The 24,645-nt window shown below is 41.9% G+C and overlaps 1 protein-coding gene across 1 annotated transcript in view; it reads right to left on the bottom strand.

Moving 5' to 3' along the window:
• Positions 1-5,810: 5,810 nt before the first annotated feature.
• The window catches only part of CTDP1 (CTD phosphatase subunit 1), a 148,753-nt gene continuing 129,918 nt past the window's right edge, over positions 5,811-24,645 (bottom strand). Inside the window, exon 13 of the mRNA XM_083187787.1 lies at positions 5,811-6,796. Coding sequence (XP_083043913.1) covers positions 6,661-6,796 — 136 coding nt within the window. The 3' untranslated portion in view covers positions 5,811-6,660. The remainder of the gene's footprint in view (positions 6,797-24,645) is intronic.

Below are 24,645 nucleotides of genomic sequence, written 5' to 3'. Positions count from 1 at the left end.
ACAATCTTTTGATGAGACAACTGTCCTTCTTAACATTTTTTGTACTTGGCAAAGTATTTTTTGCTTCCTGACCGCCGTCCGTTTCACTGTCATGTTTTGAGTGTCTATCACTACTCCTAAATAATTGATCTGTTGGTTTGGTGTCAGATGGCTCTTTTGTACATTGATCAGCCAACCGTGTTCCTTCAACAGCTGAATAACTCTGTCGGTATGACTGCTTGCCATCTCCGGCGATTTTGCGACTACCAGTATGTCGTCTAAGTAGGGCCAAAGGGTTATTCCTTCCTTCCTTAACTTTGCCACAATCACCACTGGAACCTTTGAAAAAGTCCTTGGAGATGTTGCTAGGCCAAACGGAAGTGCTACAAATTGGTAACATATCCCTAGAACACAGAACCTCAGATACTTTTGATGACTCCAATAAATGGGCACATGCAGGTAGGCATCTTTCAAGTCTATGGACGTCATGAAGTCCCCTTGCCTTAAGTCTGGTACAATTGACCTGATTGTTTCCATTTTGAATGATCTTACAACTACAAATTTGTTCAATCTTCTTAGGTCTAAGATGGTCCGAAAACCTCCCGTAGCCTTCCTGACCACGAAGAATCTGGAAAAACCACCCGAGATCTCTTTGATCCCTTGGTACCACCTTGACCACTTCTTGCTGCAACATTAGCTCCAAACTTGTTAGCAACGCCTCTCGTTCGTCCCCGTCTACAGGAACTGGGGATTCTAGAAAACATTTTCCCCGCCGTTTTGCAAATTCTATCTTGTACCCGGCCTGAGTGATGTCTAAAACCCACCTGTCTGTGGTGGTTTGATGAAACTGCAGGCTCCTCTTTTGAACGCTCTTCCTGGCCTATAGGCCCTTGCGTCCCTATAATCCTGCGGCTGAAATCTATTGTACCTATTTGCAGCTCCTTTCTTTGCGGCCTTGTCCTGGGGTAACCACACGGATTTTCCGCCTGATATTTTCGTAATCAGTTAATCTAACTGCTTTCCGAATAAATAATTGCCCTGGAATGGTAAAGACAACAGCTTTTTCTTTGATTGCACGTCGGCTGCCCATGGCTTTAACCATAAGGCCCGTCTGACCACTGCTGTAGTTGCTGCTGCCCTGGCCGCCAACCGCATTGAATCCATGGACGCCTCACACATGAATTCTATTGCCAGCTGAATATCTTGTATCGTTTTCAACAGGTCAGTCCTTCTAATTTTATCCAATATATCTGCCTCTAAGCGCTGACACCAGCCTCTTGTTACCCTAGAGGTGACCGCCATGGCTGCTGCCGGCTTCAAAGATGTCCCCATCATGAGTTGCTGTTTTCTCAGACCTAGCTCTATCTTTCTGTCCATTGGATTTTTAAAAATATTGGCGTCCTCCAGTGGAAGCGTAGTTTTTTTGGATAAGCGAGCTACAGCCGCATCTACTTTTGGCGTCTCATCCCAGGTCAGGACCTGTTCTTTTTGAAACGGGTACATTTTCCCGATTTTTACCGGTACTGTAACCCTTTTTTCAGGCTGTCTCCACTCTTCAGCCACCACGTCTTTCAGAGACTGAGACAGGGGAAATGTTTTCCCTTTTTTCTTTTTGTCCTTAAATAAAAGTTCCTGCAGGTTTAGATTTTCCTGGGGATCCTCTATATTCAGGGCTGTATGGATAAGTGTCAACAAATTATCCACCATGTCTGGATTAAAATCCGCCTCTGATTTATCCTGACCTTAATCATCATCACAGTCCAGGCTTTGACTACATGCCTGCCCTTTTCAGACCCATCCCTGGAGTCATCTGAATCGCCGCTCACTACTGCAGGTTTCCTTCTTGCAGTCATTTTTTGTAAGTCCTCTTTTGTGACAAATGAATCAGAATCAGAGAGTGCTGTTCTAAGCATCTCGACCAGGCTAGACATTTGTGATGTAGGGAATTGCAGAGAAAACTTGCAAGCCTCACAGACACTGCCCACATGTTTTTCTGGCAGCTGTTTATCACACAAACTACACTTTGGTATGTGTATCTTTTTGGGTCTGACTTTGGGCGGTATTCAATGAGCCTGATTCGCCATGTTTTTATGGCGAATTTGTGCTGTTTGGCGAATTTCTGACTAAAACGGTGAATCACCCTATTCAATGACCACATGGCGAATACATTTCAAGGTTTTTTTCACCATGATTCACCGAGTAGCAATCGCTATCTTTTTATGGTGAAGTGGAATGTGAACTTTTAAAATAAAGTGTTTTGTTTTTTACATTTGGTGTCAAAAAATCAGGAATTTTATTCTGAGGAGGGGCATGCTATTTTTATTCATGTGCTGTAAGCACATGAATATATATTTAATTAAAAAAAAAATACATATATATATATATATATTTTTTACACAGCAGCCAGCAGGGGGCGCCGGTGCCGAGCCGCTCATTACATATTCATATATTCACTGCACCCGATCGTTACGATCGTGTGTAGTGAATATACGCTCCCCTGCTGGCACCCCCGGGGGGCAGCCTGTGCTGCCTGGCACCCGGGGAGCCCACCTACCCCCCACAAAGTTCTGGGGCAGGCAGAGAGACTACCATCTCTCTGCCTGGCACCGTCCTCAGGCTCTCTGCGGCAATCGCCACAGGAGCTCATATTCGCCAGTCAGGAGCAGCGAGCCCCTGACATGTTGAATACCGGAGCCCGCCGGCTCCGGAACGTGGCGAATGTGCAGCGAATCCTAAAAAGGATTCGCTGCACCTCGCAGGTATTCTCATTGAATACCGCCCTATGGGATCTTTCTCTTTACTTGTCTCTGATCTAAGACCGGAAGAAAGACAAAAATACCCCTTCTCAGACAAAATAATTCACCTGTACCAACATAAGCACATATGAAACCTGGCTTACCCTGACTTTTTCCCAGACTGACGTTTTTCTTCCTCCGTGGTATCAGAGGTGCGGTACTATAGCCCAACAAAAAAATAATTGTGTCAGGACCATTCCACAGACCCTTCAACAGACTCCATGTATATAACAAACCAGCATACCTGCTACCAAGCTTCCTTCCCCTATACCACCAGCAAAAGTCCCAGCCTCTGCTTCACCGCTAATTGCTGGATACAGGATGCCTCTAACAATAAGAAAAAAATAAGAACTTATTACCGTTGGTGGTATAGTAGGACTTACTATACTTCGTTGGTGGTATAGCGCTCACCGCCGCTGCTCCCACACAGCTTCTGCTGTCCTGCGCTGACTTCTGCCCTGACTTAGGCGGAAGTCGTCACTCTTATGCGCCCCGCACCTCCTGATAACGCCCCCTGCTCTCCCTGTGGATGAACGCAGGTACAGCGTGACGTGGCTGAACGCTTCCCGCGCCGCCCTTCTGCATCACGCCGTGGACGCCGCCTGTAGCTTGCCCGCGAAGGGGAACAGCATGCAGCACCTGAAGCCTGCGCTTCCTGAGGCCGGACAAAAAAACCCCTCAATGTCCCTGCCAGAACGCACCAGCGGTGGCTTAAGGATAGTCTGCCTTCACAGGGTAAGCCACAAAACCTCTCACTACCCGGAAAGGGAAAAAAAAGACACTGGGACCAGGAGGAGGTGCCTACTTATAGGGGATGTGTCTTTGTTTCCCTTTCCTGATCACTACCCACGGGGGAGGAACCCATGAGGTCATGGCTGCCATGGGGAGGTAGAGGAAAAATACATTGTTTTCCCTAGCACACTGAATGATATCAGTAACCAGACTTAAACATTACACGATAATAGAATTCAGAGATCTTGGTTACATATATGTGCAGAAATGCAAGATGCTGCTAAAATGATCCCTTGTGGGTTGGGCTTCTCCCTCTCATGCCTGCCTACCCCCCTCCCCCCCATCTTCTTCCTGACTGGCATCCACAGCAGCTTTTTCATCACATATACCCCACACATGCCCTCATCTTGCCTACTTGAATCACAACATATTTATCACCTGCCCTCAGCTTCTCTCTGATAATTCCCATGTACAAAGGGAGTATTCACTAGGAATATTCAGGCGCTTTGACAGTAGCTGTGTTTCTGGAAAAGCAGCTGCTCAAATGCGGGGGTAGTCAGTCCCCACTAGAGAAAAGCAAGAAAAAAAAAACATGCACAAGGCAAGTAGAGCAGCGCTAATAATAAAAAGCAATACCAAGTGATTGGAGAATTTATATCAAGCTTTTACTTGCATTTTAAAATAAACAGCCAGGTAAAATACAATATATAAAAAAAATGGGAAAAAATGAATGAAAAAAAAAAGTTCCACTCCACTGTAGGTAAGTTATTACTTTGGATAGGACTAAATTTAAGATTACCACTTTTGAATATCAGGGTTAGTGCACATTACCAGGTTCTGTATCCCATTTGTGCTTACAGTTGCTTCATTTATGATGTAGTATTATCCTCACGATTGAATCGGCGCTGTGGGCTGCCGCTGGAGGAGGCGTAGGCTTCCGCTCACTAGATGGTGGGTCCACTCATAGAAGTGACCAGCTGTGAATTACGTCTCCAGAGAGGTCCTTGGAGCGGTGTCCGCCAAATGAAAGAAGCAATGTTTAGCGTTGAAATTAGGCTTCTGCACACAGAAGGAGACCCATCAATCACCTGTGCAAGAGGGCCTCCTCCTGTGTGCGGAAGCCTAATTTCAACGCTAAACATTGCTTCTTCCTTTTGGCGGACACCGCTCCAAGTACCCCTCTGGTGACGTAATTCACAGCTGGTCACTTCTACTAGAGGACCCACCATCTAGTGAGCGGAAGCCTACCCCTCCTCCAGCGGCAGCCCACAGCGCCGCTTCAATCGTGAGGATAATACTACATCATAAATAAAGCAACTGTAAGCACGAATGGGATACAGAACCTGGTAATGTGCACTTACCCTGATATTCAAAAGTGGTCATCTTAAATTTAGTCCTATCCACACTAATAACTTACCTACAGTGGCGTGGAACTTTTTTCATTCATTTTTCTAAATTTTTTTTTAATGTATTGTATTTTACCTGGCTGTTTATTTTAAAATGCAAGTAAAAGCTTGATATAAATTCTCCAATTCCCATGTACAACATCTTATCACTCACATATGCCACACATCCCTGGGACATAAGGGATGATTCAATTATTTCAGCATGCCCAATTACCTATCATTTTAGACGGAACAATAAATCAATTATCTGTTGCCGTGCTGGGCAACAAACAGCTTTTTGCCATGTCACGCCCACATAGACTAGGTATATATGCGTAAAGTTGCTAATCTTGACTAAACTATTGGATGCAACTAGGAAAATATGTGAAAATACTGACTTCCCACACACTTCTGTCCGGGCAGTATTCATGCCTGATTGGACCAACTGAATTGTTACGTTGGGCTAAGAGTGCCCAAAACCAATTTAATTCCCCCTATATGACTCATGGTACATTTTCAGAGGTGAATCTAGCAGCTACAGTACTACCCTATCGGTAGTGAGCTACAGGATGGGACGCAGGACAGGCAGATGAAGAGGTGCAGAGGGGGCTGTGATTAATGGGCACTAACCTTGCGGAATTTCCCAGTCCACAGACAGTTTGTGAAGTTTCCGGATTGTTGGAACACAGGCTTAAGTATCAGAAAATTAAAACCGCAATGGGTCTGGACAGCACATACTAGCGATGTGGGGCTCCAACCAATACGAAACAGGAAGATTGTGTCGCTAAAGATCATGAATTACTACTTTTTTATGCTGTTTTACTCTGCTGTTTAAGTGAAGACAAGCTTGGAAGCAGATGTAGGTTTCTATTTTCTATTCACAAGAACACACATTTAACAATAATGCAAGCACACAAAATTCTACAAAATGGGTTTGTTTTATTAAACGAAAGAAATCTGTTTTGTGGGTCATATATGAAATAGAATATACAAAAACTTTACATTAGTTCTCTCCCGAATAAAACCATATTGCATGTTAAGCTATAGTATTTTTCCTCTCTAGAGAACATCCTATGAATAAGCTCCATGTGGCAGCACAGACCTGAACTAACCTGCAGCACCAGCACAGAGAGACCAGGTTAAAAATCTAAACACTGCTTTTCTAACAAATCCAAACTAATGCACAGAGGAACAAGTAAAAACAGCATTGTTTACTTAGTGACATCAGTTAGAGGCAGATGACCAGTCAGAGGCCACAGTTTTCTCAGATAACATTTTATAGATTTATACAAAATTGGTATGTGTATATAAATGTGTGTGTCTCATATTTTTTATAGCTCATCATATATACACACAGACAAGGCTTCTGTCCGCCAATGGATTGCACTACCTCTCAAAGAACTGGCAGAAGGGGGCAAATGTTAAAAAAAATAATAATGAAAGAAAACAAAAACAAGTCACAGGAAACCCTCTCAAAATCTGTAAAGCTTAGACAAAAGCATTACATGTCTTTGGCATATTACAACACTTCAACTTAATACTTGTTTCCTTCTACTTAAAGAAAAATGAAAAAGTATTAGAGCGCCTTAAGTAAAACACCTTTAAAACAACTAGCTTGAAATGTGTAAAATAATGTGTTCCTCGCAAAATATACAAAGATGTTTCTGTCAAGAAAAAAAAATCATACATACACTGAAGTAGCGAAATAGTTAATTTAGTTTGTGTGTGCAACTACACAAATTACAAGTGTTTCCCTATTGACTTAGGTTTCAAATGAAGTCATTGAGTTCAGCTTCAATTGCTGCTGCCATTTCGTCAGCCTCCGAACTACTTCCTTCCTCATCCTCATTGCTAGACTCGCTTGCAGCATCATCTTCCTCCACATCCAATTTTCTCTTTTGGCCCCTGTAAAGAAAAAAAAAATACAAAATTACAGGTAAGCTGAACTGTACACCAAAAAGAAACAGAAACCTGCAAAAAAATATTGGGTTGTACAGATGGTGTAATGGTTAGCATTACTATATCAACAGCACCAAGCTCATGGTTTCGACTCCCACCATGACCCCAGTTTCTATATTCTCCATGTGCTTGTGTGTGTTTCCTCCCACAATCCAAAAATATACTGGTAGGTTAATTGGCTCCTAACAAAAATTCAACCCTAGTCAAGCCTGTCTGTGCGTACACGTGATAGGGAATATAGACTATAAGCTTCATTGGGCAGCAACTGATGTGAATGTTCAACTATTCTCTGTACAGTGCTGTGGAATATGTGTGGTAAAAAAAAAGGAATCCCAATGTAAAACATTTTCAGCAGTCCTGGCATGCCAAAAGGGGTTGTATGATGCATATTTTACACATGGATTATGTATAGTATTTCTTTAAGAGATTATATTTACTTATAGGAATGATATACTGAACATGGAGTGATTTCTTTCTATGGTCGTTCTAAGCCAAAATTAATGTTACATTATCATTTACAATCTGTGGTCTCTTATCTTCTGCAACACCAGGCATCACAAATGCCCAGTGTATACATAAAAGGCTGGACTCCTTACACCCAGTTATTGAATGCAAAATCGATTTTGGAACTGATCACATTAAAGGCGTGTACACATAGTGTGATGTGCTAGGCAATTTTGATAGTAAAAATTGCCTAGGAAGTTACCCCGAATTGCACTATATGTACACTGCGGGCAATACCGATGCGCAACATCACACCATCACTATCTAATGGCAAAATAGGCTGCACAGGCAAGGCAACTTCAACTATGCCACACAGTGTAGTGTATTTGGCCTATGGCCAAAATCATCCATAGTCCAAACAGGCCATGGCCTTAGTCAAAAACGGTCATGGGCGAAGTCAAAAAACGGTCATGGGCGAAGTCAAAATCACCCATGCCTCGCACTGTGTGTACACCCCTTATTATTTGTTATATAAATTAGACTATCATCATATATAAAGCCTATGAAAAACATGTACAATATGCTGGAACATCATCATCATTTGACCCCAACATTATTCCATTATATGACAGAAACATAGTAAGCAAAGCAGAGGAAACAAAAAGGTGCAGTAGTGTTTTGAACACAAATTACTTAAGCACTTAATTGTAATTATACTTTTACAGATAAGATAAGCGTGCACGGCAAACACTTTAATAATAGATCAAATTATCATTTACACTGCTAGTCCAATTATTCAAAACAGTGCAGTAAACAAGAATTTCATCTTCAAAGCTGAGCAACCCCAGATATTTCTCAACTAGAACAATGTGTTATTTGTGATTATTACATTGCATTGGGTACATGTGAATAATAATAATAGAAAAAAAAACACTGTAAATACATCAACCACTGAATTTTTTCATTATCTACAACAAATTGAGTGACAATGTTTGGGTTAACCAGATAATGTTTATAATATAATTAAAGAATGTAAAAAAGTAGTATTTATATAAGCATTTCCTTCTTCCAAAAGCATTCCTGTGATCATACCATCAAAACCAGTCAAGCAAATGCAAAATGAACCAAGATAGTACATTCTCCAGTCAAGTCAGCTTCACTATTCATTTTCTCTTGGTAATACAAACAGACGATTCTGAACAGGTATTTTATGGGTACTTGTTTGACTATTGGCATTTACTGTAGCGGGTGTACTTTACATGCACTATAAAAATGGCACATAGGAATATATGCTGGCCCTTTTCTAATTTTGTAAAAAGGCAAGATTATACAATATATATATATATATATATATATATATATATACATACATACATACATACATATACACACACACAAATACACACACATACATATATGATATAATTTATATGGCGCCACAATGGATCTGCAGTTCCCAGTTACAGAGTTCCTAAATAAGCAAATAAAACTGGCTTACAGTCCAAGATAGTATAGGACAAGTACATGGTACACATATCTGCCTCAGCAGACCATACTGAAATAAGTATTAGGGTGGTGTAAAACAGAGTGATTAAATTCCATCAAAGGAAATATGGAGCTGGTTTAGGTAAAAGAAGGAAGATGACCCTGCTCGTGAGAGCTTACATTCTAAATATATCCAGAAAAATGTCATATGGTGCACTCACCAAGGGCTTGTCATTCAGATCAGTGTATTACTCAAAGGTCATAATTAACCCCTTCCTGACAGAGCTAGTTTTTGCGTTCCTGACAGAGCCATTTTTTTCAAATCTGACATGTCTCACTTAAGTGGGGATAACTTTTTTTTGCTTTTACTTATCCCAGTGATTTTGAGATTGTTTTTTCGTGACACATTGTACTTCAAATTAGTGGTAAATTTGGGTCGATACAGTCTGTGTTTTTTTGTGAAAAATACCAAAATGTCGTGAAAAAATGGAAAATTTAGCGATTTGCAAAATGTTAAATTTTCTGCTTGTGAGACAAATAATCTTACCACTCAAAATAGTTAATAACTAACATAGACCATATGTCTACTTTATGTTTCCATCATTATTTCAACTTCCTTTTAATTTTTTTGGACACTAGGAGGCTAACAATATGAATAGCAAATTCTCAAATTTTCAAGAAAATTTCAAACACTGATTTTTTTAGGGACCAGTTCAGTTCTGATGTGACTTTGAGGGACTTGTATGTGAGACACCCCCATAAATGATGCCATTTCAAAAACTGCACCCCTCACAGTATTCAAAACAGCATTTTGGAAGTTTGTTAACCCTTTAGGTGTTTCACAGGAATTAAAACAAAGTGTAGGTGAAATTTCAAAATTTAATTTTTTTTGCAGATTTGGAATTTTAATACATTTTTCTAAGGAACACAGTACATTTTACTAGAGAAATGTGACTAAAAATTGATTCCCCCAAATCTTTTGTTTTCATAAATATCCTATATGTGGCCCTAGTGTGCACGTTGACCAAACCACAGGCTTCATAATAGAAGGAGCACCTACTTGATTTTGGAGCCTCCTTTTTATGAGATTATTTTTTAGGCACCATGTAGGTTTCTAGGCACCATGAGATGCTAAAATTTAGGAACCCCCCCACAAGTGACCCCATTTTGCAAACTACACCCCTCAGGGAATTCATCTAGGGGTATAGTGTACATTTCAAACCCCCAGGGGTTTCACCAATTGTGGTCCAACTGGGCAGTGAAAATGAAAAATTAAATTTTTTACACAAAAATGCAGTTCTGGCTCAAAATTTTTCATTTTCACAAGGAATGAAGGAGACAAAGCCCCCCAAAATCTGTGCCCCAATTTCTACCGAGTACGGCAATGCCTCACATGTGACCAAAAAATACCAGTTGGGTGCATGGCAGGACTCAGAAGGGAAGGAGTGATTTTTGGATTTTGCAGCTCAGATTCTGGTGGAATTTTGGTGGGTGCTATGTCGCATTAGCAAGACCCCCCAAGCACCAATACAGTGGAACCCCCCCACAAGTGACCCCATTTTGCAAACTACACCCCTCAGGGAATTCATCTAGGGGTATAGTGTACATTTTAAACCCCCAGGGGTTTCACCAATTTTGATACAAGTGGGCAGTGAAAATGAAAAATTACATTTTTTTACACAAAAATGCAGTTCTGGCTCAAAATTTTTCATTTTCAGAAGGTATGAAGGAGAAAAAGCACCCCAAAATCTGTGCCCCAATTTCTCCCGAGTACGGCAATGCCTCACATGTGACCAAAAAGTACCAGTTGGGTGCATGGCAGGACTCAGAAGGGAAGGAGTGATTTTTGGATTTTGCAGCACAGATTTTGGTGGAATGAATGGTGGGTGCTATGTTGCACCAATACAGTGGAACCCCCCCACAAGTCACCCCATTTTGCAAACTACACCCCTCAGGGAATTCATCTAGGGGTATAGTGTACATTTCAAACCCCCAGGGGTTTCACCAATTTTGATACAAGTGGGCAGTGAACATGAAAAATTACATTTTTTTACACAAAAATGCAGTTCTGGCTCAATATTTTTCATTTTCACAAGGAATGAAGGAGAAAAAGCACCCCAAAATCTGTGCCCCAATTTCTACCGAGTACGGCAATGCCTCACATGTGACCAAAAAATACCAGTTGGGTGCATGACAGGACTCAGAAGGGAAGGAGTGATTTTTGGATTTTGCAGCTCAGATTCTGGTGGAATTTTGGTGGGTGCTATGTCGCATTAGCAAGACCCCCCAAGCACCAAGACAGTGGAACCCCCCCACAAGTGACCCCATTTTGCAAACTACACCCCTCAGGGAATTCATCTAGGGGTATAGTGTACATTTTAAACCCCCAGGGGTTTCACCAATTTTGATACAAGTGGGCAGTGAAAATGAAAAATTACATTTTTTTACACAAAAATGCAGTTCTGGCTCAAAATTTTTCATTTTCAGAAGGTATGAAGGAGAAAAAGCACCCCAAAATCTGTGCCCCAATTTCTCCCGAGTACGGCTATGCCTCACATGTGACCAAAAAGTACCAGTTGGGTGCATGGCAGGACTCAGAAGGGAAGGAGTGATTTTTGGATTTTGCAGCACAGATTTTGGTGGAATGAATGGTGGGTGCTATGTTGCACCAATACAGTGGAACCCCCCCACAAGTCACCCCATTTTGCAAACTACACCCCTCAGGGAATTCATCTAGGGGTATAGTGTACATTTCAAACCCCCAGGGGTTTCACCAATTTTGATACAAGTGGGCAGTGAACATGAAAAATTACATTTTTTTACACAAAAATGCAGTTCTGGCTCAATATTTTTCATTTTCACAAGGAATGAAGGAGAAAAAGCACCCCAAAATCTGTGCCCCAATTTCTCCCGAGTACGGCAATGCCTCACATGTGACCAAAAAATACCAGTTGGGTGCATGGCAGGACTCAGAAGGGAAGGAGTGATTTTTGGATTTTGCAGCTCAGATTCTGGTGGTATTTTGGTGGGTGCTATGTCGCATTAGCAAGACCCCCCAAGCACCAATACAGTGGAACCCCCCCACAAGTGACCCCATTTTGCAAACTACACCCCTCAGGGAATTCATCTAGGGGTATAGTGTACATTTCAAACCCCCAGGGGTTTCACCAATTTTGATACAAGTGGGCAGTGAACATGAAAAATTACATTTTTTTACACAAAAATGCAGTTCTGGCTCAAAATTTTTCATTTTCACAAGAAATGAAGGAGAAAAAGCACCCCAAAATCTGTGCCCCAATTTCTCCCGAGTACGGCAATGCCTCACATGTGACCAAAAAATACCAGTTGGGTGCATGGCAGGACTCAGAAGGGAAGGAGTGATTTTTGGATTTTACAGCTCAGATTCTGGTGGAATTTTGGTGGGTGCTATGTCGCATTAGCAAGACCCCCCAAGCACCAAGACAGTGGAACCCCCCCACAAGTCACCCCATTTTGCAAACTACACCCCTCAGGGAATTCATCTAGGGGTATAGTGTACATTTCAAACCCCCAGGGGTTTCACCAATTTTGATACAAGTGGGCAGTGAACATGAAAAATTACATTTTTTTACACAAAAATGCAGTTCTGGCTCAAAATTTTTAATTTTCACAAGGTATGAAGGAGACAAAGCACCCCAAAATATGTGCCCCAATTTCTCCCAAGTACGGCAATGCCTCACATGTGACCAAAAAGTACCAGTTGGGTGCATGGCAGGACTCAGAAGGGAAGGAGTGATTTTTGGATTTTGCAGCACAGATTTTGGTGGAATGAATGGTGGGTGCTATGTTGCACCAATACAGTGGAACCCCCCCACAAGTCACCCCATTTTGCAAAGTACACCCCTCAGGGAATTCATCTAGGGGTATAGTGTACATTTCAAACCCCCAGGGGTTTCACCAATTTTGATACAAGTGGGCAGTGAAAATGAAAAATTACATTTTTTTACACAAAAATGCAGTTCTGGCTCAAAATTTTTCATTTTCAGAAGGTATGAAGGAGACAAAGCACCCCAAAATCTGTGCCCCAATTTCTCCCGAGTACGGCAATGCCTCATGTGTGACCAAAAAGTGGCAGGACTCAGAAGGGAAGGAGTGATATTTGGATTTTGCAGCACAAATTCTGGTGGAATGATGGTGGGTGCTATGTCGCATTAGCAAGACCCCCAAAGCACCAATACAGTGGAACCCCCCCACAAGTGACCCCATTTTGCAAACTACACCCCTCAGGGAATTCATCTAGGGGTATAGTGTACATTTCAAACCCCCAGGGGTTTCACCAATTTTGATACAAGTGGGCAGTGAACATGAAAAATTACATTTTTTTACACAAAAATGCAGTTCTGGCTCAAAATTTTTAATTTTCACAAGGTATGAAGGAGACAAAGCACCCCAAAATATGTGCCCCAATTTCTCCCAAGTACGGCAATGCCTCACATGTGACCAAAAAGTACCAGTTGGGTGCATGGCAGGACTCAGAAGGGAAGGAGTGATTTTTGGATTTTGCAGCACAGATTTTGGTGGAATGAATGGTGGGTGCTATGTTGCACCAATACAGTGGAACCCCCCCACAAGTCACCCCATTTTGCAAACTACACCCCTCAGGGAATTCATCTAGGGGTATAGTGTACATTTCAAACCCCCAGGGGTTTCACCAATTTTGATACAAGTGGGCAGTGAACATGAAAAATTACATTTTTTTACACAAAAATGCAGTTCTGGCTCAAAATTTTTCATTTTCACAAGGAATGAAGGAGAAAAAGCACCCCAAAATCTGTGCCCCAATTTCTCCCAAGTACGGCAATGCCTCACATGTGACCAAAAAATACCAGTTGGGTGCATGGCAGGACTCAGAAGGGAAGGAGTGATTTTTGGATTTTGCGGCTCAGATTCTGGTGGAATGAATGGTGGGTGCTATGTGGCATTAGCAAGACCCCCGAAGCACGGTGAAATTATGAACCTAATATTCCATAGATGTGTGGTATATTTTAAAACACTCCTTTATACATAGGCCGGGTTTGTCGGGGCAAGTGTCACACTGGAAAATAGTTTGCTTTCTTATTCCCTTTTTATAGCAAACTTTGCACCTTTTTTGTGTCCTGCCCTTTTTTCCAGTGGAGGGGATTTCATCAGGAAAATGCTGCCCTGGTACAATACGGGGACCAGTACTAGAAGTACTGGGGCCCTCTGCCTGCTGGTTCCCAAATATTAGGCCCTTTATGACTTCCTCTTGAAAGTGCATAAATGTCCCCCTCTGGCCGGTAGAACGGAATAGCACGTAAGCGTTATACAGTGCCATCTGGATGATATACACGGCCACCTTCTTGTACCAGATTTTTGTTTTCCGCAGGGCACTGTACGGCTTCAGTACCTGATCTGAAAGATCCACTCCGCCCATGTACCTATTGTAATCCAGGATACAATTAGGTTTGGAGGTGTGGGTACTGGTACCTCGTACAGGGATGGAGGTGGTACTGTCTCCGTGAATTGTTGTCAGTATAAGGACATCCCTCTTGTCCTTATATTTGACCAACAACATATTTTCGTTGCATATTCCCCTGCTTTCACCCCTTCTCATTACTTGGGCAATGTGCGTTTTTGGGAGGCCTCTTTGGTTCTTGCGCACAGTACCGCAAGCTGCTGTACCTCTTGAACCAAGGGCCTTAAACAGGGGGATGCTGGTGTAAAAGTTATCCACATAAAGGTGATAACCTTTATCCAGGAAGGGGTGCACTAAATCCCAGACAATTTTCCCACTAACACCTACGAGGGAGGGGGGGCATTCTGGCGGTTCAATTCTTGAATCCTTCCCTTCATAAACCCTAAACCTGTGGGTGTACCCTGAGGTGCTTTCACACAGTTTATACATTTTTATGCCATACCTTGCCCTCTTACTGGGAAGGTACTGGCGGAATTTAACCCTTCCTTTAAAATGTATAAGGGACTCGTCGATACAAATAAATTTTTCAGGGATGTACACCTCTTCAAATTTGGCACTGAAATGATCAATGACCGGCCTGACTTTGAATAGCCGGTCAAAGGTGGGATCATCTCTGGGTGGGCACTGTGCATTATCGGTGTAATGTATAAATTTAAGAATTGTCTCAAATCGAGTCCGGGTCATGGCCATACGGTAAAATGGAGTACTGTACAGAACATCTGTACTCCAATATTGCCTAATTTCTGGCTTTTTTACTATGCCCATATGAAACACCAGACCCCAAAACGTCATCATCTCTACTGCATCTACAGGGGTCCACCTAGCAAATGATGACGTGGGGTTTTGAGCAATAAACTGCTGGGCATATAAATTAGTTTGGTCCACCATTAAATTTATAAAATCATCAGAGAAAAATAATTTGAAAAAGTCAATTTCTCTGAGACCTGTGGAATCAAATTGGATTCCTGGCATGGCCAAAAACTCAGGAACCTGGGGCTCAAAATTGTCTGGTGGTGGGGTCCATACGAGATCAATTATTGGGGGGGGGGGTCTCAGCTGCTCTACGGGGGCGTCTTTGAGGGGGTCCCTCATCACCAGAGGAGGAAGAGGAGCTTAAGGCAAATCCTTCAAATTCCCCGCTTGCATCACTGGCTGTGTCAGAGTCAGAAGCAAGCATGGCATATGCCTCCTCCACTGAATACATTCTCCTGGATGACTGGGAGGACATTTGGGAGGACATTTGGGATGCCATTTTTATTTTTGTGTTACTGGTAGTGAAATGTTTCAACACGTGTATAGTGTAGGGGGGGGTACAAACTTTATTTCAATCCGGGGGGTATGTAGTGTGTAGTGTGTATGTAGTGCAGAAAAAAAATACTTTATACCAAAAAAAAAAAAAAAAATGAAGGGGTTAAAAATAAAAAATTGAAGGGGTTAAAAAAAAAAAAAAAGGTCCTGCGCCAAAAATTGAGCACAGATGTTGGTCAGTAACGTCTGTCACTGAACAGCGCTCAAAGGCAACAGGAATTTGATCAAAAAAAAAAAAAAATAGATCAACCCTGTGCCGAAAAAGATGATCAGTGATGTACGTCACTGATCAGCGCACAGCGGCCACAGGACACCCACAAAATCACAGTCTGTGTAAAAAAAAAATTAAAAAAAAGACCCCACAGCACACACACAAATAAAAAAGGTGATCAGTGATGCGACACTGATTACCAGTGAGGTGCAGCAGGTGCACAACCTTTGGTGCAACTGACAGGTATATATAAAAAAAAAAAAACCTCTGTACCCCCAAAAAAGTTGCTGATCACCTCAGATATAGTGATCAGCACAAAAGGCGGGGGCAGCAGACACAAAATTTAGCACTCTCTATCACTCTCTGTCACTATCTCTCTCTATCTCTCACTATCTATCACTCTATGACACTGCAGCAGCAGCACTGACAGGTATATCTATATATAAAAAAAAACCTGCGCCCCCAAAAAGTTGCTGATCAGTTAATTTATACTGATCAGCACAAAAGGAGGGGGCAGCAGTCAGTTATATAAAAAATATATAGCACAATCTGTCACTATCTCTCTCTATCTCTCTCTCTCTATCTCTCTCTATCTCTCTATAACTATCACACTGCAGCAGCACAAAATATAGCACTCTGTCACTAGGCCTCTCTATCTATCTCTCTCTATCTCTCTCTATCTATAACTATATCACACTGCAGCAGCACAAAATATAGCACTCTCTGACACTATCTCTCTCTCTCTCTCTCTCTCTCTATCTCTCTCTATCTCTCTCTATCTCTCTCTCTATCTAGCTAGTACACTGCAGCAGCACAATTTCACAGGAAGGCACAAGTAGCAACAGGATCCAGGAAGCAGTGATGAAGCAGCGATCAGGTAAGTATGGAGCAAGTATGGAGCAAGTATGGAGCAAGGTTCTGGTCAGTATGGCGGCAGGGGGGTACAGTGACCGCACTGCACGCTATTCCAGACCGGAATGGCGTCTGCAGTGCAGTCACCGTTAGTTTAAATCCCCCTCCTTGGCTGTGATTGGTCCGTCGGTCCGACGGACCAATCACGGCCTTTGGGGGCGGGCGGGGTGAGGTGGGGTGACACCAGTGTCACCCTTACACCCCGCGGTGATTGGTGCTGTACTTTACAGCACCAATCACCTCTGATCCCGTGTCACCGGCGAACGTTATTCGCCGGTGACACAGGAAAACGCTGTGAATGGCTGTTCACACTGAACAGCCAATCACAGCGATCGCCGACGGGGGGGCGGCATCGCAGCCCCCCCTGGGCATGCACGGACATGTCTGCTGTCAGGGACAGCAGACATGTTGAAACTGTCACCGCGTCTATAGACGCGGTGACAGTTTAAATCCATGACGTACATTTACGCCATGTGTCGGGAAGTGCTTCCCGACCATGACGTAAATGTACGTCAAATGTCGGGAAGGGGTTAAAGCATCAGTGCGTCCCATCAATGTTTCGGCTGCCAGACACAGCCTTCCTCATGACATGACCAAACAGTACACAGGACAGAGTGATACTGGACCCTGCACATGGTCTCCCTAAATAGCCCTCGTAGTTAATTAGCGATTCCTCCACCAGCATCCAATTAGGTCTAGCAAACCCTCAAAGAACATAAGCAGGATTTATACAAGAAATGTGGATTATGTCAAGCAATAGGATAGAGTGTTACATAAAGGATTTGGGAGACTTTTTAAAGGGCATTAATATGTTGCAGAACATACATGACTAGGGTAGCCAATCCCCGGATTTGGCCCCAATCCCGGGATTTAAAGAATGCCCTGGGATTGGCATCTCTATACATGATGATTGTCTTCTGGTCACATTGGAGGTTTCCTCTCTGTATACAGTAATACATCATGCCGCTGACGTGGAATCGGTAAGTAAATAGTTGATTAAGGGTCCATATGATGGCCAACATGTAGAGTTTTTATTTCCCTACTTAAGATGGTACTTAAGTGTAGCCATTTTGTATATACAGACAAGTTCTTCATGCAACAGAGGGGGACCAATCTGGCCTTAATGCCAATACATTTAGGGAGTATCATGAGAATGAATATATCTTACCAAAATATGGAGAAAAGAATCAGAACTTTAAATGATATTTTTATACTCTGCCATGATAAATGATCTGAACACAGTAGAAAGTCCAATCCGGTTCACCTCTTTGTGTCATTGTGAGCAAATTAACTTTCTGGATATCCTTCTCTACAAAAAGGAGGGCAAGTTGCCATACACACTGTACCGAAAATTAACAGACCGCAATACATAGTGACATAGATTGTGAGGTTGAAACAAAGACATCAGTCCATGGAGTTCAACCTATTTTTTAAATTTATGCTCTATTTATCCCCATCTAGTATGATCCTATATTCTAAGACAAATTTTGGCCAGGACTGTTTTCTAGCCACAATCTATGTGGTCTATATTTGCAATTTGTCTGTCTGGACATAATTATAGACTGTAACCCTGGATGTTTGTTTTCCCTCTAAATATATATGTGTATAACCCCTTCTTAAATATAATAATTTAATCGGCCCCCACAACCTTTTCTGGCAGGGAATTCCAAAACTTGACTGTCCTGACTGAAGAATGCTTTTCTGCGTTAGGTACGGATCTCTTTTCCTCTAACCTTAGGGGATGGCCGCATATCTTGTGCATAGGCCTCTTGGTAAACTGAGCACCTGACAGTTGAACCATGAAGTATTTGTAGATATTGATCATGTCCCACCTTAAATGCCTTTTCTCTAAGTTAGACATTCCTAGCCTGGATAACTGTTCTTCGGTCAACCCTTCTACTGTCAACATTTCACCATGTATATGTATGGGATTCAGTACTGAATCCCGGCAGTCGGGATCCCGGCGTTCAGAATCCCGACGCCGGAATCCCGACAGCCGAAATCCCGACAAGGGGGGGGACGTGGATCGCCCCCCCTTGCGGGCTCGCCGCGCTCGCCACGCAGCGGGCCCGGTGCCTCGCTACGCTCGGCACACTAATTTATTCTCCCTCCAGGGGTGTCGTGGACACCCACGGAGGGAGAATGTGTCGGGATTCCGGCGTCGGGATTCTGAATGCCGGGATCCCGACCGCCGGGATTTTAACTGCATCCCATATGTATGTATACTATGTGCAATGTATATGTATGTACGATTTTTTTGCATTTTTTGTATTTTACCACAATTTACACATGGTCTCTTAAGAATGTTCTGCCAGTATCCCAGTTCTTGAAAGTCCTAAGAAATTACTCAGAGGATTAGGCATAACTACAGCTGTTGGAGACTAGCCAAATATTCTTGGCAAGAGGATGCAGGAAAAAGACATTGGGCAATTGCCACATCAGGGCAAGAAATTTTTTTGTGGTACGCTGAATTCAAGGGTTCACAATAACCAAGGAAACATTATTGGATTTAAATGAGACACACATCTATAGGCAATTCAATGTCCTTTAAGTCTCATTGGCATCTACTGTGATCTGACCCGGATATGGGTATTCCAGCGAGTACACCAGCTCTTCTGAGTGTCTGAAGAGGTCCTTATTTAAAGGACATATTGCATAGGACAAATATGAGACTAGAGACCCAGGGTCAACCTAACGGTCCATCGAAGAAAAAAAGTCTGTTTCCATTGCTTGGGGTGTGTTACCAGTAGGGCATTGATTATTGGTAACACCTTTCCACGCCCCCAGAATGTCAGAAGATTACAAATACAACATCGGCTAACGTGTCAAATGAATTTTGTATCTACTACTCACAATGCCCTTATGGCATCATATAAGTGGGCAAAACCATAAGGACTTTTTGCGAAAGGATGACACAACATTTACCCGATATATAAGATTGGCCATGAATAAGGGCTAGACTGATAAAGCTGTGGCACTACATTTTTTAAACATGGACCATCAAGACTCAAGACAGAATGATTGCCTGGGTGCCACCACTGGCAAGAGGCTTACTACTATTGAGAAAAAACAAACACAAAATGGATCCACATGTTGAATAGAGTGTTTTTCAGAGGGCTCAATAAGTAAAATAACTTGAATGGTTTAATTTTGCACTAACGTCATATGAGGAACTCATCTGAAAAGGTTTTCAGATATATCCTGATATGTCCATAGTTGTCTCCATTATTTCTTTATATGTATATTATGTGCATTTTTTTTGTAATTTATCACAGTGTACACATGGTGTTAATTTTACCTGCTATGTAGATTTGCACATCTCCCCCATGGTTATCACAAATTTCTGGTTATTATAGCAGAATTTCTAAAAAGAACAGTGCTGTGTAATGGCTATGTCACTTTTGGTACCTGCGCAGGCTTATGAGATGCATACTCTACTTCACGGTTGTGTTCCAGGATGTGAGGCTACTGTTGTAACTATACTGGATCACTTGGTGGCATTTTTTTTTTATTATTTACAACACTTCCGGTTGGTGGAACGCATAAAATGACTACCGGTTGTGGTGCAACATACACAGGATGTAATATAGCGCTAGATGAAACAGTGCTGACAATGTTTTTGGACAGTAGCTCCTTCTGCTGATTCCTTTGATATGAAGTCACTGCAGAGAGGAGCAGCAGCCGTTCTCCTATGTGCAGGTGTCCCCGAGCTGTCCCAGTCTCTGAAACTGGTGCATTTAAGGATGCACGGGGGGCCCCCAAGTGATGGGGGGGCCTGGGGTTACATACCCCCTTAATCTGGCTCCAAGTGCCACTGCCCTGCTCAGAGTGTCATGTTTGTTACTGGCAGTGTGTGGAGCCTTTTGCATAAGCTCAGGCTCTCCCTCCTGATGCAGCGTAAGCTCAGTTCTGCTGTGCACTGCACTGCTGGCTGCCCCCTAGTCTCAGCTCGGGCAGACAGCGCCAGCAGGTGCTAATTCCAGCGAGTGCACCTAAAACCACCAATGTAAAGATGAACCGCCCCTAGGCAATGCAAATGCCCTAGGCATATGCCTAGTTTGCCTATGCCTAGGGCTGGCTCTGGTCGACAGTGAGTAGGACGATTTCCAAAACATACCCTATAGGTTGACACTGACCTGTTGACACAAGTTAACTGTCAACACTCAAAAGGTAGACAAACACGGTCGGCACGGAAAAGGTCGACATGAGTTTTTCATGTTTTTTTTTAAACCGACTTGGTTCATACTTTACCATCAAAGTGGGCATAAATTTAAATGATAATAGTGTGCCTAGCACAGCAAGCCAAGCAAAAAACTGAAAAACTAGTTTCAACTGGTTAGGTGTCAATCATGTCCATCTTTACCTTGTGTCGACCCTTTTGTTACGGTTGTCCTAGTCACTGTCTCATCTATACCATAACCGTATGCTGTATGCTCTATGGAAGAAGTTTTGTATAGTTATGAAGTAAAGGTTTATTCCATGGTAACACGTTACATTTTGACTAAAGATCGTGTGAAATATATTTGTTTGCGTTTTAAATATTTTGTACAAAGTAAAATGTTGTTTGCGTGGTACATTATATGCTATCATTTTTGATGCAAAGCTTGCCATGAAAACTGGCAACTAATGTTACACGAAAAGGACATTTTCATGGACATTTTAAAAAAGATCTGTGTACCCTTCTCCAATAATGTGATTAATGTGTTTAAATGGTGCACAGACATTATGTTTCAAGGATGTTAAGTCAATTGTGTCATGGGAAACTACCCATGGCAGAGTTTAGTGTTGCAAGTTAGCTAGACAACCACAAATTTGTAGCTCAAAAGCTTAATTATTACATATTGCAGTTCATAACAATAGGAATAAAATGAAAAACAATTATGCAAAAATGTGTGCTTAATGTGTTGCATACACTGACCTTTGCACTCTGGAAACAGCCATTGTGATGTATTCTCATAACCATAGCTTTCACAATGCTACCTGTCCAAAGCATATCCGTGGTTTTTCATTAAGCCCAGAAAATACGAGTTTAACACTAGTTATAACAGAGTGAAGACAAAGTGTTTCAACTGATGGTGTATAATTAAATATAATTGCATGAAAATTCTGGTCTCTGTATGAAAACCTTTTCCATCAGTAAAAGTACCACTCTGTAATATATTATTACTTCCACTAGTTTTTGTTTTGTTAGCATAGGTCAAGCCTAGAGCTCCAAAATGGTAGGAGGAGAATCATCACAATAATGTGCTGTTATTAGTCAGGGAATTAAACTAGAAAATACAAGAAAAGTACACAAACACATAATTTACACAGCCAAACAATATATTGATTTTATTTGTACTCTTCTACTTTGTAAAGAATCTATTTATGAAGAGCAAAAATGTGGACAGATGTTTTCTGAGAATTTACACATTGTTGATCTTCGACGTTATATAAAAATGGGTACCTCCGATAACTACTGTGGTGTTCCTTAATGTTAGTGAATTAAGTCCTCATTTTACTATTGGCAATGTTACTAAGCTACAAAAAAAAAAAAAAAGCAAACAAAAAAACCCACAAATCTTTTCATAGCCTAACCCCATTGCCTATCTTAATCTTTAGATGATGTTAACACATTGGGCCTGATTCAGACCAGTTAGCAAGGATGCACTATTTGGACAAAACAATGCTGCACTGCAGGTGGGGCAAATGTATCATGTGCAGTGAGTTAGATTTGGGTGAGGCGTGTTCAAACTTAAATCTAAATTGCAATGTTGTGATTCCCATACTCCAGGGCTAAACTAGGCAATGCAACATTGCAATGTGATGTCCTATTGCATCCGATCACATCTTATGGGCTGGATTTTACAGCACCCGATGTCTCATGAAGAAGGCTGGCGGCAGGTGTCGGTTGTAGCACAGCGATGTGCAAGCGGGTTGGCGGACGGTGGGGGCCAGAGGAGATTGCATGTGGTTAAAAAAACACATGCAATTACTCCTTCAATTTGCAGCACATAATATCAATTGGACCAACATTCGACTGGTGGAGCGCATTGCGTAGTGTTACCTATTCCACATGCATAAGATCCTTCTATTTATCGCACAGATGCAGTCAAAATTGAAGGATTGTGTGGAATATCACCCTAGTGTATAGGCACCATTAGAATAAAGTAGACATTATTTACCCGGCACAGAAACAAAATAACTCCCCCAAATCTAACTCTCTCTGCACATGTTACATCTGCCCCACCTGAAGTGCAGCATGGTTTTGTCCATCTGCAAAAATTGCAGCCTCGCTAACAAGTCTGAATGAGGCCCATTGTATCATGTAGGCTACATTTCTGTATTTTCTTTTTGAATAGGGACACTTTAGTAATTCAGTAATTACTGGCCATACAAAGGCAGTTGCTAAACCATTTTCATTCAGAAAAAATAAATTCCAAATCTTAGTGATATGCAGAGATTAATAATAATTATATTTGGACCTATTAAAAGAAAATTTAATTATTGTACAGTATATGATTATAAATGTGGAAATGTAATTATTGTATATGATTATAAATGTATCTTATTTCTTCTGCCTTATCACCAACACCACTATTTCTACAATACGTTTGCTGCTCTTGAAATACAAGACTTTATTTTCAAATGGAGTTGGCAAATTAGGGATTTTTAAATTCTGCGATGTATCGGCAATCTTTGTAATGTGATGGGAAAATGGGGAAGATATTTGGCTATGGAAAGCAATGAAACACTATGGGGGGTATTCCCTTATTGCAGTATAATTAATCCTTCAGTGCTATCCAATTAACTCAATACTCATCCCCACCTGCTGAGGTCACAAAAATAAAAATGCAGACGAGTGCCCTGTCTTTAGGATCACGTGTGCAAAACAGGATCCTAGGTGTATTCACCATAGAGCATATCATCTTCCAGTTAAAAAAGTCGCTAATTGGAGCAACTGACTCCACTTGGAGTATATACCCAACATTGTGTAGGGCCAAGACGGGACTCCAAAATGGGGCCTTATGTCTGCAAAATGGATTAGGAGCCATGCCTCCCATTTTTGGTCAATGTGGATAAATGGCCAGCAGTCTGAGCTGCTGGTCATATCCCCAGTCCCTCGGTCACTCATAAATAGATGCTGCGGATAGTAACAGAGACTCGAAAATCCGCCACCCCCTTTCCCATACTGCAGTCTGTGGGTGGGACAGCAGTCAAGACCCCAATAAAGGAGCAAATCGGGACATTTGGGGAGGTATGCAGTAGGAACTCCTATAATTTATTTATTATTTTTATTTATTAACAGTTTCTTATATAGCGCAGCATATTCCATTGCGCTTTACAAAGGAGACAGTGATACAACAAACTGGGTGTACGATGGCATCATATCGTACACTCCCCATCACCCCTTTAGTTTGTTTAGTATATATGTAGAACCCTTCACATTTATTATTACCTCTTACTAAGGTAAGTCTTATCACATATAAATTCCCCTATCCCTTTTACTATTACTTTAATTTCACACCAATGTGATGCCATGGGGTGTTTCTGCTGGGCTGGCCTGGGGGCCGTGTGCCCTGGACCTGTCTCAGAGTAGTGTTAGGGACTTGTCCTATTGAGGTAACCTGGACGCGGTGGACAAGCCGATAATAATGGCCATCATTATGCCAAGAACCTCAGAAATGCAATACAGCAATGATATTAAAAGGTCTAGCATTTATATTTAGTGTGTACCTGCAAACTCCTCCACATTGATTACTAGTGTCTTATGGCTTTATATGTGCCTAATTTGCATTACATGCATAGAAATGGCTGTAATGGGTATGTCGGCGCTAGAAACAATACAGTAAGAATGTCTGTAATGGGTATAGTGATGCTAGAAACAATGATTGCTAGTGTCTTATGGCTTCATATGTAAGGCACTTAAGTTACATACAGTAGCCACTGCTGCAATAGGTATGGGGACCTCTGCAACAA

Source organism: Crinia signifera, chromosome 5, assembly GCF_055691185.1.
Source record: "Crinia signifera chromosome 5, ASM5569118v1, whole genome shotgun sequence".
NCBI classification, from domain to species: domain Eukaryota; kingdom Metazoa; phylum Chordata; class Amphibia; order Anura; family Myobatrachidae; genus Crinia; species Crinia signifera.
Note: the sequence above shows the minus strand (reverse complement) of the source record. Positions and strands in the feature narration are given on the sequence as shown.